Here is a 20,962-nt window from a genome sequence, read left to right as displayed (position 1 = left end):
TCACTTCTCACAATATATGTATAGCTGGTGTTGGGTGTTACATTGTTGTGGCCTGTGACTAAAGCATGGCCACTGTCGCCACCTTCCACGAGGCCGATATCCCACCTAGCCTTCTTCTGGCTCTAGGGGGTGGAGATTGTGGTCTCCAGTTCTGCCTTCTCTGCTGCTTGTGCACCGCACTGCAAATCCAGTTCATGTGGGCTGTCCTTCCATACCTGTAGTGGGCATTTTCTGATGAATGTGTGCCTTCTTCTGGGGGCTGTTATGCCACAGCTGCTGCATCTGTGGTCGGCAGCTGCAGCAGTTCTGTGCCAGTGAATTCCCCCACCTGGCTTGCACTCAGTGGTGTGTATGGGTACAGACATCAGACAGAGTGCTCCCTCACATTGTTGTGTCTTGCACCTGATGGGGTGCAGACTGTAGTCACTGCCTTCTGTTAGTTAATGCAGCTTTGAATTTCTCACTGCCGCAGCAACTCACTACATTTCCCACCACAGTTCACACATTTTGGTTCTCTCACCTGGGAAGTGGGCAGCACTGGCTTGGGTGGCCATGAGTGCACTTCACAAAGACACTGAGTATTGTGCCATGGCGAGCCACATGCCCAGCATGCTAACAACTGAAACAATGAGGCATCCCTCGCCTTGAACTCAGATTCTCCACCATGACAGCCATTTTTGCCACCAGGGTGACCTGGAATAATTTCCCATTTTTGATGTTGTCCAAAGCAACTGCCAGGAGGAGAAGATCATCATCTGTCGCGTTCAGAGATTTCATCTCGAACTCTAGGTCATAAAGCTCTGCTTTAATGTGATCAGACCTCATAGACTGTGGGAAGCCCCGAAAAATAGCCTTGATCACCTTGTCTGTATGTGTGGCATGTGTGTAAAAGGGCCACTGGTGATGGTGAGCATCATCGAACTCCACCGTGATAGGTGTGGTGAACACTGCTATCTGTCAAGAGTGTTGTAGGACAGTCCTCTGCAGATTGATGTGTGGGCACACCACCACAAAAATCTACCTCTACTTCAACTGAGCAGGAGTGAGTACAACCTGGGATTTCACTCTCTCCACTCCTTTCTCTGCTGATATCATACACCTGTCTATTCAGCATGCCTTGGAACTCTAACTGGTCTCATGACACCTCTCTATGGGCATCTAATAATGAGTGGAGAAAGCAAGCATGTGTTACCTGCCACTGTGTTTAAGGTGCAGTTTTGGGAAAACTGTCACTAACTGAATTAACCAACAAGGGCAGCAATGAGGAATGTGGTCTACAACTGAAGACTGAAACCGAAGATAAATGGACCACACCACAGAAAAAAATCACTGATTTCATTCTGGACAGACAGTACTGTCCAGTGAGCAGTCATATCACTCAGAAACAGTTCCAGGCTGTCAGGTTGCAGAAGCCAGAGCCTCATGCATGTACCTCTGCTTACCCACATCACAGGGCTCAAATATTAACACGCATGCACAAACACCATGACAGGAAAAAGCATGGAAAAATAAGGCATGGAAAGGCAAATCATGGTACACATGGGTACAAACAGAGATCAGGATTTGTCGTGTTAAGAAGCACACGTGCCTGCCGGGCACTGTCTAGGCAGGTGGTTAAAGTATTATCTTGTAGGAAATTTTTCATAGTATGATATGAAGCCCTGAGACACTGTCATTGCCTCTGATCAGCACATGATGGTTTCTCAATTCTTTCAGTGTCTCACAGCATTCATGCCACAATGCATACTCTCTGTCATCAAAGTAAACAAGGTAGGTTTCTTTAATTGAAATCCTCATGACTGAAGCAACAGATACACTACAGGATATGCATCTAATTAACACTATGAAGCAAGAAGCTCTGAACAACTGCGTGGAGTTCTTACATAGAATAAAAACAAGTAAGTTCTTGAAAGCAAAGTATTTACCTAGTGGGATGTGGGAAACTGCCTAAAAACCTCATCCAGCCTGGCAGGCGCAATGAAATTCGCCGGGTGGATTTGAACTAGGGCTGGTGCATCTCCTTGTTCCAGAAGCAGTGTTTTAACATGCACAGCTATATGAACAGGTTCATGTTACTATAGATATGATCAGACTACTCAGCAGTTGCTGTATTAATTATAGATGACATAAAGCAAACACAACAAGTGTTACATTAACAAGTGCTGGTGATAAGTTTTCTGGGTACATAATTTTATTTATGGGAGAGTGTCCAAACAGAAAGAGAGTCCTCTTTTAGAGCACCCCTGTCCCCTACCCATATTGTTGCCAGTTGAGGTAATAGCTGGAGCACCTGTGAGACAGACACAGAAAGCAAATTGGTGATACTGAAATATTCACCCTCTGTCTGCTTTATAACTCGCACACCACCTGAGATGGGTATCACAAGCCCACATTTGCACAGAGGTGTACAGCTATGAATTTCTTTTTTCCATAATTGTAGAAAAATATGTGGTGTAGCTGGGGGGCATATATGTTGAAAATGCAGTCTCACATTACTGCACAATGCATGCAAACTTTTGGAGATGAGTACATTCTCCTTTGTAACCAGCCTTTCCACCAGTTTCATGTACTTTACATGTAAATGTGGTATGATTATAGCAAGTTAGTTAACTCCATGTTTCATAGAAAATTTGAATGATTTCTATCAAAATAATGTAGAATCACCAGTTTACAGATTGCCCAAAAATGATTTGTTTATGTGTACAGATGGCCACATGTTTATTTACAGATGGCACACATGCTGAATAGCCAGCAATTAGTCCTATGCACTAATTGTGTTACTGCCATACAGCCCTTAAGTTTTATAACCAAACTAAACATCTTTGCCACCTATACTGCACATGCTATTCAATTTTTTGTTATAAATTTCTCTACACAACAGCAAGAGTTGTCCACAACAAAAAATTCTAATCTGCATTTAAAGCTTGCTTTGCTACCTGTCAAACATTTTTTATTGCTACAGTCTGATTTAAAGTAGGTGCCATTTGACAATGATCTGGATTGCTTCTGCCACCAATATACCAACGGAAGCCTGGCACTGTCCCAGTGCACATTACTTCCACTGCACAAAGCAGTGGGCCTGTCAGTTCTCAGTAAAAGTAACTTTTGTGGATACTAAAATTTCAACTACTTCAAGTAAAATCTCAGCTTTGGACCCAATTAAAATTATGAACAGATTTTCACATCCTTAGAGACACTATAGAGATCCGCACCATAAGTGAATTTCAGAATTTTCACTTGCGTTTTGTAGGAGACACAGTTTAAACTTCGTACTTGTTACAAGTTAAACACTGACAAAAAAGCCATTTTCCAAAGCTTTCACTGGACAAGGTATTTTGATAGTTAAAATAATTAAATAAATAAATTTATTTTTGTGATCTTGATAGTTTTCACAATACGATGATAAGTTTGAAACTGTTTCCCAAAAGGGAACATTTCACCCATTCATAAAAAAAAAAAAAAAATTACACAGCTATGTCACTAATTAAAATTAAGAAAAGATTTTTTACATACTTAGAGAAAATATGAAGCTCTATAACATACAATATTTTTAAATTTTGTACACGATATTTGTAGGAGACTGAGACTGTCAAGTGATTTTCTAACACTGTGGAGAATGTAGAGCTGTGGCAGCTGCCTGTAAACAGTACTCGTTGTGACAACATTGTGATTTTGGATCTTAAATGTCATATGCCAACTAATTTAAATCTGACTATAGGCAAATGATTAAAGATTTTTGTGGCTACATATTGAATGCAGAGATCAGTAGTACGGGCAATTATTTTGTACCTTTGGACACAACTAGTTTTTTCAAACTATGATGGATTATTTATGATTACCTTTACTTGTGAATATATACACTAGGCCTCCCAAAATACATCAAGAATGAGTAAATACATTGCGACACAGATTTCAATAACTTATAGAAGATCATGAGGTGAATTTCCTACAGAGCTTAGGCAATTTTAACATTTATAACTGTCAAATAACACCAAATTCATATTTTTATAATGTAACTATAACTTTTTCCGCAGAATTGGAAAGAGTCTTTAAAGAGGACTTCAACAATACAAAATGTGTGGAACTAGAGCAATTAGTAACAAAATAACAGAACTGCAAATGACTGACATCAGGAGAAGTGGTCCCATAAACATGTGTTCTAGTGCACCAGATGTAAGAAACAGGTATAATTCAGCTATAAATTGTGTGTTTATTGTTTTGGCTGTCATAACACATGCTCAAAAAGTTGACCCTGAGCACTGACTATAAACCAGTTCCTGAAGAATGGACAATAACACAAGTTGAATTTCATCTGGACATATAAGAGCAAATATCCATGTTACAAGGCACTTCATGTCTTCATGATTCAATGATTACTGCTTGTAGATCTTTGTTTTATCTTTGTTTTAAGTTTCCCCACAGGGCAAAAAAGTCCAGAGGTATTAAATCTGGTGAATATGAAGGTTATTTTGCATTTCCCAAACAACTGATGTTTTAACAATCTCAAAATGTTCTGTGAAGAATTAATTGTGTGGAATGAGCACAACATATGCTGTGTTGGTACCACATGGACTGTCTTATATCAAGTGGAATTCTTTCCACTATATGTGCTGAATATCTGTTAGGAACTGTAGGTTCTTGGGGCTATTTAGAGTCGCATAAATAAAACAGGAAGCAATGATGTGGTTCTTGTACTGCTTGCACCTCGTCTAGCTCAATAGTTATCCACTACCAATGGATTATCATTGTCCAGTAGGGCATATTAGAAAGAGTGAGTTGCCAAAGACTTGTAAAAAATGTTTCACCTGTAAAAAAAATCTTGCATAGAAATGATCCCTTAACTTTACAGTTTTTATAAGCATCATTTAACGAAGTGTAAACAACTATGAAAATCATTGTAATGAAGTAGTTGATGGAACAAAATCTGAAAAACATGAAATGTATTTGAATGTACTATTCACAGAACACTGCTTAGGCTGGTAGCACTCATCCATTCAAGTTGCCTCACAGTAACATATGGATTGTGTGTTACCACTACTGAAGTGTTAGTTACCTTTTTCTCATCTGTTGCTATTATTTTTTGTTGGACTATTTCATTCTTCACACTTCCAGTTGCTTGAAAAATCTTGCTACCAACAAGATTAATTATAACACTTATGGCATCTGCAAAAAGTACCAACTCTGCTTCATATATGATACATCGCAGGTCATTCACATATTAGGAACAATAGAAGAGTCCTAACTGAACACTGTAGGACTTCTTTTATAACTTCCCCTAGTAACAAAATTTCTCTCTCCTTTCTGCATTGCGTAAATGTACTTTTAACACCTGAAAAAATGTATTTGGTTAAGAACTTCGGATCCTTACACATTTTTCAAACACCATTTCCTGTCTTTTTACAATACATTCAGATCCACAGCCTATGACCTGTTACCATTTTTTAAAATTGCTTTCAGGAAAAGCCCGTTTCACCAGATAGAATCCTGTTACCAATCTAATCTACTAAAGAATCCCCAGGAGGGATCTTTGTAGGTTGGGTGTTGGTACCACCCAATGTACCCCATAAGATGCTGGGAGCAAATTTTTACAGAACTAGTAGGATTCACGAACAACCCATATGTAACTTGAGAAAGATAAGCTGAAACATGCAGAGTCTAACATGACTGGGCAGCTATTATTTGTATCACCTCAACAACCATCAACTTTATTACAGAGTTAGCCTTTTTTTTCTACCATCACTGGTTAGCTGTGAATAAAGTACTGAGCTTGTGACAACACACTAGTCTCCAGTTCAAAAAACCTGGAGTCATCAAACCTAAATTCAGCTATTGGTATATAGCTCATTTGTATGCTGTCCATTTTCCACTTACCAGGGAGTACATGTATCTTAGACAATTTTATAGAAGAGGTAAGCATTATGCCCCTCAAAAGTTTAAGATTCAGCAATTATATCCAAGTGTTTGTACCATCAAACATAGGTCTCAAAGTGCGATCCCTGACTACACCGAACAATATAGACACAAAATGCGGTATGAGAAACGTAAAGCTAAAATGATACATTTTGTCAATAAAATCTCTGGAAGCAGATTGCGCTGAGAAAAAGGAATTATACGAAAACTCATTTTCATACAAAGTTATGAACAAGTTTCTGGAAGTCACCTTTCCTGTACCTAATATTAACAACTACTTGTTTTTGTCATTTACTTGTAATAAAAAATTAATATTAATGATGTATGATAACAACCGAACAGAGCCAAAGCTGTATTGTGAATATTATTATAAATGTAAAGTTTATCCAGACAATGAGCTCAGCCAACCACATGGGGCAGCCGACACATTGTTTCATATTTGCAAAGTGGAGTAATGTTACTGTTAGTGAAGTCAGCTTATAGGAAAATGTGCATGGATATTTGGATCAATTTTCTGTGTACACCATAGTCATACAAAAGAAATAGCTTAAGGAATGTCTGTATCTGAGAACTTCTGCCTGACACTGCCGATTTCCTACCAACCTGTAGGCAGTAACAGAGTAACAACTGCAAAAAATAAAACTAAACTGAAATAAGTTTAATTTATAGGAGTCCATGTAGAGACAGGATTAAATTGAATAGTGAATGCCTGTGCTATTTTCATACAGCAGTAGCCACTAGTATCAGCAGGGCCTTGAAAGGTAGCTCCAGCAAAACAGAGTACATCACAATTGGGTCAGCAGCCAATCCAACTTATGCGAAATATTTATGGTCAAAATGTATTTTAACTGTTTAACAGCTTTCTCTCCATCTTCTTCCTCATTCTGATAGTTTCTAACTGTCAATGTTGTTGTGTGCCAAAAGCACAGCTGATATAACCATGTTAGTAACAGCATTTAGAAGCTGAATGAGTGTTCCTGTTTCTACAAAGGTCATTACTCATTAGGTAATCATGAATACACAAGCTGCTGAATGCTGTATCACACAATTTCACTCATTAGGCTTCTCATGTTTAACTACTGTCCTTGCTCATGCATTGTGTAACCAGCAACAATATCAACAAAATATTGCAATCTGTCTACAATTCTCATGGTTTATTTTATTTCAGTATATTCATTCTTGAAATACTGCACTGAAGTATATGATTGATTGAGTTACATTTAGTGAATGTAATATAGTAACAGCACAAACAAGAGAGAAAACTAAACCTAAGCACTCTAAATACTATGGCATACTGTGGATCAACCAGCACATAAAGCCCTGAAATACTCTCAGATACACAAACATGGAGAATTAATGTCCCACTGTGTATAAATAAGAATGGAAAATGCACAATAAAAACACCGAACTAGATTTTGTCACCTCGTAAAAGAGCACACTTGGTCACTTTATAGAGTGCTGTTGACTATGTAGAACTGATAACAGGTGGCCATATGACCTTCCACCACTGACATAAATTGAAGTGTTGTGTGCCAGTCAGTTGTATGGAATCAGCATAATTATGTTCATGTGGAGATGTGACAAAATAGCAGGAAGGAGTTATTTATTTGGTTATACCAGCGACCACATCACGAATGAAGCTGCCTGAACTGTTGGTATAACAACACAGACTGTCCAACATTTTTACAAAGAATTGTGTAACACTAGCAGCCATGTAACACAGTGAAGGGCACTGTCGGCAATGGACACAAGGAGTCACATACCTCGCAAAAGGCCAGTGCTCACAGTGGCACATACAGTTGCATGTCTTCAATGAGCCAAATAATACAGATACTGGACAGTACCTAACTGTAGGCGTGTATTGTGGTGAAGAGGGTTGTAATTTTGCCTCTTTCAAATAATGTGACATGTCATGTGGACAGACGGCCCAACATGATGTTTAACTCACAGCGTGAGGATGGTGCCCTTCAGGCCAGAGGTGGTTCTGTGGTGTTTTGGGTGTGTTTTTTGTACCACGAGTTGGCCTACTCATCCAGAACCAGGAGGTTTGTTTCAAAATCCTTGGTGACAAAACGTTGCTCTTTCTTCTACATCTTTACAATGAATATGCTGTGGGTACTCCCACCGTCCCGGATGGCGACAGCCATGTTCACAGAGCTGCACGATAATATTCCTAGTTTGATGAACATCCAGGTATCTTATTGTACCTCGACTGGCTCATTAAGGAGAGTTGGAACACACTATCCCGACAATGTTAAATTTAGTGACTTGGCTTCCCTGTATTTCAGGAACCACTGTAGCCACTGACAAGAAACTTTTACAGGACATTAAACTGTATGTTCTGGCTCTACTGAACTACAATAATTGCATTTCAGCCATTGCTTTTGGAAATACAATTTTTTAATTACTCAGTTAAAATTTTTTGTATTTTTTGTACATTATCCTATATAATTTTAATTATACATACTTCTTTTAGTTCAGTAGACTCAGGATATGTATGTTATTACTCCCTGAAAATTTGAATACTCTACTCAAAGTGGTTTCTGAGATTTAGGGGAAAATGCAATGGAAAATGTAAATTTTCAGGAACAGCTTCTAAAGTTTCAAAAGACTGTAACTCACTTATTTTTTTTTATTTTTAGTCACTCAGAAGCACCCTGCACCATACTGTAAATCAGTCTCTTGATCTTTTTCCAAGTTTTTTCTTCTTTTCTTCTTTCTGGACTTCTTAATGGCCAACTGTGCTGCATACTCTGCTTTATCAATGTGAACCTTGTCCATCCATTCAAGTTCTGTGATGCAGCTTGCTCCAGGATTAATTCCCATATGCTGCAGCACTTTCACCCTACCAGCGTTGCCGTCATTAAAAGCAATAACAGCATCACTGCTCCCCCCCCCCCCCCCCCCCCCACTTTAGAGTCTTCATTCCAAGAAAAACATTTTTTGGTAAGCGAGTCCACATAAGATTATTGAACGACTCATTGGGACTTTGAGTCTGACCATGCAGACACTTCTTCAGTAATTCAGGCTTTGCCTGGTCTCTGTAAATAGGTTTTATGATATCCATGACTGCCGCTGGGAAGGAATGTTTATGGCTGTATGAACTGTCTGAGTACTGGGCATTGCGGTAATTGCACCATGAATCAGGTTCAGGAGGGCAAAGGTGATGTACTGGTTTTTCATCAGTTGACAGTCTGTGGAAGAAGGTAGCCCATACTGTCTGCTTCATTTTCAACAAATCCTCAGTATTATTTCTAACTACCACCCCATAATACTGCTGTAGTTCATCAAGCGTTTTGTCTGTCTGCCTGCCTCTTATGGTTTTATTACCAGAAAGTTTGTTGTCTCTCAAACTTTGTTTCAACTTCCTCTACCTGGTGCCCATCCTTTTTTTAGACATGACCAAAACATTCCAGTTTTGTGATAATCTTCTCACCATAAGGCTGAGTGGCTACTACACTGTTATATACTTTTAAGTCTCTATCACCTAAGAATTTAGTGTGACACACTCCCATTTCATTCACAGATCGACTAAAAATTTCAATAGCTGCAGAGGCCTCCATACCACCACTTGTTCCTTCTTAATTTCTGTCACTGATATGCCCTTCTTCATTCACTGATTTACACTTCTAACAATTTTTGGTTAAAATCTGGAAATCTATTACCTTTCCAGTATCCACACTGCTCGCCGTAGCAACAGAATTCTTAGAATTGCAGCCACGCTTTTGCCAAGTCCCATCAAAAGCTACTGGTATGTCAGTCATACCATCATTTATTTCAACAGCTTTGTTTGCACCACCCTTCATTGACTCACATGCAACAGATTCCACAGCATCTGCATACTTGTCGATTTTACAAGGTGTGTGTGGCATATTCATCACGGCACACATTGTTTCTGCTGCAGTGTGTCCTTTGCCAATAGCTCTCAATCCATAAAACCACCTAACATTTACTTGAAAATAATTACAGAATTCCAAAATGAATGAGTATATTTACAACTGGCACAATTAATAATAAGTTTCCTGACTAGTCCATTTCATACATCACTGTCTTCATCTAAACTAACTGGCCCTCCACATATTTTACACAACACACATTCACCTAACACCCTTGTTAGGATGTGTAAATCTAACAGAATATAACCTAACCTGCCATTTACATCACTTCCGTTTTGAGAAAACTGTGTATCACAACATTATATTTTAATATTTTCAACATTCACAGCCCTGTCACCAACTGTATAAATATTAATTTTAATTTTAATAATCAACAGCCTCAGTTGCACCGTTTACCTAGAATTTAGCTAGGTTTCAGTCAGGATAACCCAACCTTCTTCAGAATAACAGTAACTACCACTTGCCCATAGTGGACATTGTCAAGCTAAAATTACAAATCCATAAATTATCGTCAGACTGTAAAAACTTATCTGAAACTGCCTCGGCCCCACTTTGCGACTGTGATGCGGCAGCCACAAGTGCAGTACTGGAACTGTACAGCAGTACGGCACTCGTGGCTGCCACATCGCAGTTGCGAAGTGGGGCTGAGGCAGTTTCAGATAAGTTTTTACAGTCTAATGATAATTTATGGATTTGTAGTTTTAGCTTGACGATGTCACCTATGGACAAAGTAGTTACTGTTATTCTGAAGTAGGTTGGGTTATCCCGATTGAAACCTAGGTAAATTCTACGTAAATGGTGCAACTGAGGCTGCTGATTATTAAAATTAAAATTTTATTTTAATCTCCGAAGCACTACTGGGTGTTTCTCCAGATACTGACAAGTTTGCCTGTATTTCATTGTGTGTAACTTCATAAGCGACATGTTGAACATAATGTTTCCCTTTATTCGAAAATCTATTACCATGAAACCCACGTTTCTTAAAAACACTTAGTTTCGGCATTATACTTTACTTTTTGAGAGATTTACCAGTTTATTCATCACTTTTCTTTGGAAAAACATTAGCACTTCAACATACAATGCATGTTTATACTATGAAATGTTACGATACTGTTCTTGACGGTTCTACCAATACAACCACGTAAATTAACCTTTATAACACAGCGATCCACAGCCTCCTATATAAAAAATTACCGATTTTATTAGATCTTGAAGTATTGCACATAAAAATTTTAACATTTTTCAACCGATGTAAATTATATTTAAAAAAATAATAAAATAAAATACTTCCCATATGAGATTATAAGTGATATATATAGCATTTTATTCAGAGAATTGCAAATTTTATAATGAGATAAAAATCCGAAAATGTGAAAAAAAAAATTTTTTCCCTTTCTAACTCCCCTTAAGTCACCAAATCTTAACCCCACACAAATGTCTGGGACTATTTGGAACAGCAGGTAAAACTTAATGATCAATCAACATCTTCGCACTTTGGTAGCTCTACAGGATCTAATCATCTGCGAATTGCTTCAAATGGATACAGCATATTTGAAGAAAATTTTAATCTCTCTTCCTCACCAAACTGAGACTATCAATATAGGAAACAAGGAAGGATCAGAGATTAGAGTTAAACATCATTCAACAAAGAGGTCATTATAGAAGCAGTACAAACTCAGACTATGGAAGGCTTCGGAAGGAAATAGGCTACATCATTTCAAAGGGACCGTACCAGCATTTGCCCTAAGTGATACAGGGAAACCACAGAAAACCTAAATCCGCATAGCCAGGCAGGTATTTGAACAATTGTCGTCCCAAATCCAAGTCCAGTGAGCTAACATCTGAACCACCTTGCTTGGTGCTAGTGTCATGGCTACAAACAGGGTTTTACAGTAATAGCTTCATGTCTCCTAGAGGTGGATAATTTTTTATCTCGCATTCCTATGTATAACTATTTCATGATTTCAGATGATACCAAAGAAACATTAACACATTATATCACATATTAAAGGGTGAAAAATCCTGTGTGATCATTAGAGGTGGAGGGGAGAATGGAGGATTTGCAAAAAAATGATGAGGAAAGGAAGGTGGGGCACTAATTTCATACTGGACAAAGCTGGGAAAGGAAACTGATCGTAAGTTTTGCAATCAAACCATATGCCTTAAATTATTTATGAAAACTACAGAAAACCTATCCTGATAAAAAATAGACACCTGAACGCCATTCCCCTCAAAAGTGAGTGGAGTGTCGTTTACTGTACCATCTCGTTTGGTCAGAAGGACAAAGTAAATTGGACATGACAGAGGGAAAAAAAATGGCTCTGAGCACTATGGGACTTAACATCTGCGTGCATCAGTCCCCTAGATCTTTGAACTACTTAAACCTAACTAGCCTAAGGACATCACACACACCCATGCCCAAGGCAGGATTCGAACCTGTGACTGTAACGGTTGTGCGGTTCCAGACTGAAGCGCCTAGAACCACTCTGCCACAACGGCCGACCTACAGAGGAAAGAGAAGACACAGAGGAGAAGGAAAAATGGGAATGAAAGTGGAACAGGCTGCAGGAAAAGAATGGGAGGGATATTGCTAAGAATCAAAATGGAGTGGAAAAGAGACTATCAGGGAGAAAACAGGTTAAGAGACGAGAGGCATCTTCCACGACATTCTATTTCATCTCATCTAATACAGAAAGCTCTCAGTTGTCTGGGTGTGGATTATTTGTCCATGGTTTAGCAATTTTTGGAGAAATACGGGAAAAAGGGGGGGGGGGGGGGGGGGGTGCAGCCCAAAGTAGTTTGTTATATTTTCGTACAGCATACTGTATTATGCATGTGACTTATGTTTCAACAGCAGAAGATTACGTGGGCACCAATCCCACCACTGGACATCCCTGAATTATTTTCAAATTGTGTCCCATTTACTCTTCAGGCAAATGTGAAGATTCAATGATTTTAACATACCCATGACTGATTTCCTGTACATGTGTTTGTCTAGTCCTTTCCCTAGGAGATAAAGGCCAATAGTTCCAAACCCACTGAGTCAGGCTAGAAATGAGGAAGTAATGCAGCAGGCTATGAAATCTGGTAAGTAGCATGTTTTGCAAATATAGCATACAGAAGCATGCATTAAAACATGTGTACTTAGGATTATCCATATTTTTCAGTCATCTGTGCAGTATCGGGTTTGCATGAAACCAAATAATCGGGATCTTTCTGTATTTACAAGTGTGTTCAATGTCTCCCCATGATACTTCAATGAATCCATGTTACAGGCTTGAAGAGATAGTTTTGTCTTACCATATCGTGGAAAGCTAACTCCAGTGCTCCCTTTATTAGCATCTCCTTATCTGCTTCCTTGTCTGGAACCCACATGGCAATTCCTCCTCTTCTGCCAGGCTCTACAATATCTTCTAGTCTGGGTAATAATTGTTCGACAACATCCATTAACCTGGTCTGTAAATACAATACAAAATTTAAAGTGCAAAATGTTCACAAATTACTATTGCTCACCAAATGAATACTGCATCTAGAGAAGAGTTTTGCCAGGTCTATAGCAGGCGTTGTGATTACTGATTTTTTTAATGTAGAATACAAATTTTTTTTATGTACAACACAAAAATTTTTGGCTCAAATTAAGTGAAAGGTAATTTTCTTTGTAAAAGAGGAAAATGGATGACATATTGTTGAGAGATTGTACAACTGCTAAAATTTCTTAAAACATTTATTATAACAGTCTCAACTGCAAATAGTCACACTTAATAAGTAGTTTCAATCAAATGTAATGATCATCTCCAGTCTAAAAACAAAATAGAACAAAAATTAATCAATAACTACACTGTTCTGAAAACTTAAGGACATGATAAATAAAGTACCATAACATAATAATTACTAAGTAGAAATGGAGGAAAGTGCAGGAGCATGTTTTTAGAGGTCTCCCAGTTGTGCACAGAAAGTTTGATGTCACACGGTATGAGGTCAGCAAGATTACAGCACCAAATGAAGCTAGCCCTGCAAAACGAGGCAGTTGAAGGAAAAGGAAGAGAGTGTGTGTGTCAATTAGTAAGCAGTTATGGTGCACTGTGGTGCTGTACTTCATTACAAAATGGCCCAAAGACAACATCTGGATGACATCACGGGTGAAAAATCATTGAGAAACTGGAAGGAGGATAAAGTGTGATGAGTGCACCCCAGGAGTTTGGTATTGCTCACAGCACTGTTTCCCATGCATGTGGAGCATTCCAAACCACAGGCACACATGGTGACTGCATGGCATGGTCTCTTTGTCAGACGAGTAGTACATCGTATTTCATTGACACCCACACATTAGCAGCACTGTTTGTGGTGGTCCCAAGAGCTCTTCTCAGATGAGAGCACATTCAGTCTGAGTAGAGATACTCAACGTACTTTCATATGGTGTGAGGTGGGAACACACAATGCACCAAGGAACATTGTCGAATGTGATCATTTTGATGGTCCAAGTGTTGTGGTGTGAGGAGGCGTAATGTTGCATGGGTGTACCGATTTCCAAATCTTTGAACATTGCGCACTCACTGGTCATTGTTATTACAACACGGTACTCCTTCCCATGTGCATCTTTTCAGGGGTGTATTCAGCTCTGACTTCATTTTCACGGACAGCAATGCCCAACAGCATCAAACAGTGCTGGTGAATCAGCTCTTGGAATGAGTAGTTAGTAGGGGTAGTTAGTAATTCCACAAGGAAAAATTGATTACTGTCATATATTCACTAACTTTATGTGATTTGTCTAATGAGGATAAAAGCTTCAGCAGCAATGTAAGCTATACAATTAGTCTGGAAAGTTGATAAATCTAACAAATCCCAGATTTTTTTTCTGTTATGTCCACATTCGATACTTAAACATAGCATCTCAGTTTCTTCATTGTTTACATCTGCACTACTGTATTGACTTTTCATATATGAAACATATCTTCGCCGAATTCTAATACTACTTCTTCAAATTCATTAATATATTGCTATTTTTGGCATGCTCCTTCTCAGATTCACTAATAAACTGTAAAATCTATTTTGTCACAACAAAACATATCTGTTATAGCAATTTTTTTTAACTAAATGTCAATCAGTGTAACTTTAACATAGGGTCCTTCCTCAACTCAAAATTGTAGTTTTCTTGACATATATTCTTCTTCGAAGAGACCAAACTAACTAAGTGTCAGTTTTCAAATTTTACTAGACTATGTTTGCTCAGAGGTTGGTAGAATTTGTAATTTAGCAACACACATCAACTGATTTGTAAGCTACATCCAACCTCACTTCTGAGTGTCTTATTTAAAATATATCTGGTACTTAATTCAGATTATTATTCTTAGAAGTTGGAACTTTTTTGCAAAATCACTGGCTTTTCTGTCCCTGAAAAATCACAAGTTAAAATACTGAAAAGCAATCACAAGGAAAGAAAAAAAAAACGTGTCCAATGATCTAAAAAAGATGAAAAACAGTTTGTGAAACATAAAAATAATTACATAACACAAAAAAGACTTCTTTCTTTTGGTTATTAACATGTTCTGCCAAGATTAACATCTTTGCCTTCTTCCTTCATTCTTTTACAACATGATTATTGTTCATCTGAGTTACCAAAAGTGATACTCATAACCTCATTACCCACCCCTTACATCAATAACTATATTCAAACTGCATCCACTTAATGTGATGGAGAACATAGAGCACAATATGCTGCACCACATTTAGTGGAAAAATAACTGCCATCTATAGTAATATACACGTGGCAAAAAGTCACAACTCGTAACTGTGCTCTATTCATAACACTCATTTACATAGTAGATATGTTTTATGTGGCTACCCTTCAATGACAGATTCTGTAAGATTTTAGAACAGCACTATGCATGATTGTCTCCAAATGAACTTTATCAGGTATTTCTGAAATGCATTGACAATGACTAAATAAATAAACCACAGACTGATAAGCTACTTTGAATTTCCTTACAAACTAAATGTCTGATTTGGAGGCAGCACATACACATGAAATTAGTCAAGACTGAGTAATAAGACATTTTTGTAAGAGACTTTCTTGTTATGTGCACCAAACATCTTCATCCTCAGAGCTATTCCATGACAATCTGGTATTTTCTTTCCCCACCAAAAGTGCTCAGATGAATGTTCAATTCTGTATTACTATGACTTGTACATATGTTTGATGTGAGGTTTACCACTGCCACTGAACTTAAAAAAAAGAGTATTGTAAACTTTTGTCTAATTAGGTTTAATTCCTAAATATTGCAAGAAGCAGTGGTTCACTCTAAATATGATCAGATTTAGCAATTACACTACATCTCCATACAGATTAATGCTAGACAAAGACCAATTCATCTGTGACATCATTTATGTATATTTTGAATGACAACACTTGATCATATTTTCCTCAGCAACCCACTTATTATACACATTTTGTAGTGTACTAACCATATATGGGCAGATTCGCATGAACCTGAATAACGTATTGCAGCAGCGCTGACAAGCGAATGCAAGATGATGTCATTGTAATAACAAGGCTAACCCAATGTTGTGAGGCAAATTAGCTTTTTCACACAGCAAACTCAGCTGCACTGCACAGACTAGCTCGCAGCACAGGGCAAGGCAGAGTTCCACACTGACAGTGGCTGTGGTTAGGATACATGACTGGTAGTGTGCATATGCACATCAAGCACACTGCTGCTGGATATAAGTACTGGACATTTCTGTAAATAAATTATTCTTAGTCCTGCAGCCTTATCAGGATGACAAGGCTGAGCCACATGAGGTTGCCACACAAAGCTGCCACTAGAAGTCACCAGTCAATGCCACAGCAGGGAAAAAGCTCTAAGCACTAAGTGGCTCCTCAGACTTACTGCCACTACACAGCTGGCCTTCCCAGGTCAATTCCAGCAGCACAGCCACTTCCTGCCCAGGGGACAGTGGGTCACTCCACACGCACACCAGGTGTCTATCACCATTGCAGCACAGCATCTCATCAAGGTGGGCATCCACTTTAGTTACACAGCTGGGCACCACCCAGGACCATAGCAGATACAACAATATCAAGTGCACACGCTGCTGGCACAGAAACTGCGTGGCCTGTTTACATAGCAGCTGTTTTTCTCTGGACCTCCTGGGCTCTCACCTCACCTCCACCACCCATTCACATCATCTTGGCTCATAGCTGCATCTCTCTTTACCGGGGGTGCTATAGTTTGGTGTCAGAATTTGCACTGTCGTCTTCACTCAGCACGGCCCCTGGCCTATAACCTGCGGTGTCGACATGGTGATGTGAGTGGTGAACCACTTCGTTATGTTTTGGAGGGTGTAACAGACGTGGAAGTGAGACCTGGCTGTCATTGTAATTTAAAGGTTTCCTTGTTTAGGTCAGAGGAGCTGACTGACTTATCTGGGCTAAAGGATAATTGTAGAGAGCAGTATTTGGTGTCTGTAAGGTGCTCACAATGTAATTTGCTTGGGAATACTGTGCCACGCATGGAGTCAGTGACTCTACCTTGTTATACATGTTGTCAATATGGTCATATAGTAAGGCAATGTAGAGTGTCTAGGCGGCTCATGATATGACGTAAAGACTAAACAGTGATCATCTTTTGCAGATGTGATTTTTTGCTGAATATTGGATGTAATTAAGATTAAGAGTATCACAGTGCAGAGTCTGTGACAAAAGGTTTGCCAGAGCAGGAAGCAGTACAGACATTTTCATAAATGGTAGTGCAGGTAACCTCAAGTAATACACAGATACATGGGAAGTTGACAGCTAGGGGCAAAGTGTTAGCATTGCTTCCAGTACTGTAGCATGCTGCAGATCAATCTGCCGCATGATTAATTATTCCATTGTCTGGAAAATCATCTAAAAACATAAAGTCATTCTTACAAAGAAGGGTGTGTAAAGGTGCCCCACAGGACCTGCAGTCTGCTAATAGGTTTGCGATGGAATGCAAAGAAACTGACATATCAGTATGGGTAAGAGACAGATGTGGGGTGTTTTCTGCAAAGATTAAGTGATCCAGGTGTGGACAAAAGGGGCATTTACAAAGGTAGTGTTGCCAACCACAGGGAAAATAGAGGAAATAGAAGGTGTCAGCAGCAGAATTTTGGTAATGGGTGTAAGGGTGGACGAGGAGATGGTAAGCAGCTGTTATATGCAAGGGGGAACTTGAAGTCCAATTAACGGTATACCCACTAAAATCAGATGCAACGAAAACATATGCAGAGGTGTAGGGTGTTGTAAGAAATAAAGAGTACAAGGTTTTGTTGGACACAATGGGGTATGTGTCAATTGCCAGTAGAAACTCAATAGGTTGGAGGCAACGGAACTTCCCTAGCTATAGGTTATGTGGGGTCAGCGATAATGATATGTGACTATTGAGGTCAGAAAACTTAGATTTTCATATAGCAGCTGTTTGATTTAAGCAGTGTGTAGATGTGGTACCACATGTAAGTGAGGACTAAAGCATGATCCTGGGGTTAGTTTTCTTGAATCAACACTGTGCTAAAATTGGCCTTCGGCAACATACAGCAGATCTTAGTGGAATGATACTGCAGCTAAGGGCAGCCATTGCCATTGTAGAACTGTCACAAGGGGCATACAGTGTACTGAACAAACAAGTTGAACAGCATATAATTGCACTAAGGCTCAATTCACACAACTGTGTGCCAGGTAGCAAAAGTCACTTTGGGTGGATGTGAAGCCATGTCTAACTGTGAGTATGTTATGTGTTGGAGGGCCTCTGGGAGACAACGACATACTGGATCCAGAAGTAGTTTTATTATGTGAAGTGTTGTATGCATAGAAGAAAGGTATGGCAGGATAGTGGTACGGGTAAATATAGATGATTTTGGCGAAAAGGAACTGAAGAAAAGAAAGGGGGTGTTTAATAGCAAATTTGGACATTCCATATGAGGATGAGTAGTGCATGAAGAGTGTGAACCACAAGCAGCAGCAAGCTGGCATTTAGACAGCATTAGGTAGCAACATGGAGCATCTAAAGGAAGTACACAGAGAGCAAAGGAAGAATTGCTGTCTGAATCTGAGCATTTATTTTTTCATGGGGTCTGTTGCCATCAACATACATGACTCAACACCAAATACCAACAGGGAATGAAGCACATGTGTATTGGAAACCATATCACAAGCCTAGGTATCAGCAGCCGATTATGAACATTTTATTAACCTTCAGTTAGCTGACAGGATAACTGAAGAGAGTCCATGTGGTGCAGGAATCGAGGTCATGCCAAAAATGTCTATGGATGGTTGTATACAATACAGATTCTGCTGTGATTACCATCATCTAATAGCAAGACCATAATGGACGCATACCCCAGCCCCAAGACTTTTGATAACTTATGATAATGTACTTTTCAACCTTAGATATGAGGAGTAATTACCATCAATTGGACATTGTTCCTAAAGACCAGCTGCAGACAGCAGTTTCAGTACCATGGGGGCATCATGAAATCAAGAGAATGCCATTAGGACTGAAAAATGTGCCTGCAACATTTCAGAGGATATTGGATGGTGTGTTGAGAGGCTGAAACTGCAGCAGTGTCTAGTTACCCTAGATGGTATCACTGTATTCTCAAAAGACATGAAGCAGCATAGACAACGTGTAAAGGAAGTGTTTAAGAGAGAGACTGAGGGCTGCCCATCTGATGCTGGGCACAGAGAAGTACCATTTTGCATTAGAAGAGAAAGGGTATTCCTGTCATGTAATTAGTAAAGACGGAGTAAGGACAGACCTGAGGCTAGTGCAAGTAAGGACAGATCTGAGGCTAATGCAAGATGTACGAGAGTTTCCATTGCCTAAGTCGATTAAGGAACTGCAATCTTGTTTGGGGCTCTCAAATTACTATAGAAAATGTGTGAAAGGGTTTGCTGACATAGCACGACCTCTTACACAATTAAGAAAAGGTGTGAAATACATAAGGGTAGAAGAGTGTCAGGGTGTATTTGAAGAACTGAAGAGAGTTTAGCCCACTTCTAGAATTTCCAGTTTCAGAAAGTGTTTACTCTTTCATGTGATGCATCTAATCATGCTCTGTGATGTGTTTTAAGCCAGGAGATTAATGGTGAAGAGTATCTTGTACCCTATGCATCGCCACAGGTGAGTGCCACGGAGAAGACCAATTCAATGATGGAGAAAGAGATGTTGAGCTTCATTTATGGTGTCACGTATTTTAGATGTTATCTTTCCAGGAAAAAATTTCAAGTAGTGACCGGTCACACTACTTTGAAGTGGTTATAGGGACTGAAGGACACATCTTGCAGGTTGACGAGATGGCCCTGACACAGCAAATTTGACTACAAAGTAGTATACATGCCAGGGAAGCAGCACGGGAATGCAGATGTATTAAGCAGGAAGTTCTGGATCATGTTCTTGCATAGCGGCACTCGGCAGAGAGCACAGACAGTGACAGTAAAAAGTACAGGATGCAATCACAGTATAGCACATGTGATGGGCTGTTGTGCAAGGAAACAAGGCTAAAGCCATGTGTAGTAGTACCAGTGAAGTTTGAGGAGGGGATTTTAAAGGAAGCACATGACCATGTGCTAATTGGTCATGGAGGGTGCAGAACAACAATCCAGAGAGTGGCTGAGAGATACTGGTGAAGAGGAAGGGAAGCAGACATGGATCAATATGTGAGGAACTGTGAACTAACTTGACTCATACATGAGTTCCATTGCAGAGGTTAACAGAAGCATCAAAACCACATGGAATGCTTGGGATTTATGTATTAAGACCATTCAATCAAACACCAGAAGGGAACCGATTCACGTTAACAATAATAGAGCACTTTTCTTGGTATGTGGAGATGGTTGCTATGCTGAACCAGTAGGCAGTGACTGTCTCACAAGCAATGGTATGACAATTACAGACCAGGGTACGAATTTTACGTCAGACTTACTGAAGGTTCTGTGTTGGTTATTGCATGTGAATAAGTAAAGAACTAGTCCTCTTCACCCACAGGCCAAAGGTGTTAGAGAAACAGGAGGAATCAGTGAAACATACAGCAAGTTTACCACGATATAAAGTAGGGCAACGGGTGATGTTATCCAGTCCTTACACACCAAAGGGGGGAAACAAATTTATCACTAGATGCCAAGGACCCTCTCAAGTAGT

The 20,962-nt window shown here is 39.2% G+C and overlaps 1 protein-coding gene across 4 annotated transcripts in view; it reads right to left on the bottom strand.

The window, feature by feature from the left end:
- Positions 1–20,962, bottom strand: part of LOC126298890 (protein phosphatase 1H) — a 157,953-nt gene that overhangs the window by 80,469 nt on the left and 56,522 nt on the right. For all 4 annotated transcript variants that reach the window (XM_049990426.1, XM_049990427.1, XM_049990424.1 and 1 more), the window contains exon 3: positions 13,107–13,262. In XM_049990426.1, the coding sequence (XP_049846383.1) occupies positions 13,107–13,262 (156 nt within the window). The remainder of the gene's footprint in view (positions 1–13,106; positions 13,263–20,962) is intronic.

This window comes from Schistocerca gregaria, chromosome X (assembly GCF_023897955.1).
Source record: "Schistocerca gregaria isolate iqSchGreg1 chromosome X, iqSchGreg1.2, whole genome shotgun sequence".
NCBI lineage: Eukaryota > Metazoa > Arthropoda > Insecta > Orthoptera > Acrididae > Schistocerca > Schistocerca gregaria.
The sequence above is the reverse complement of the archived record's forward strand: the minus strand, read 5'-3'. Positions and strand labels throughout refer to the sequence as shown.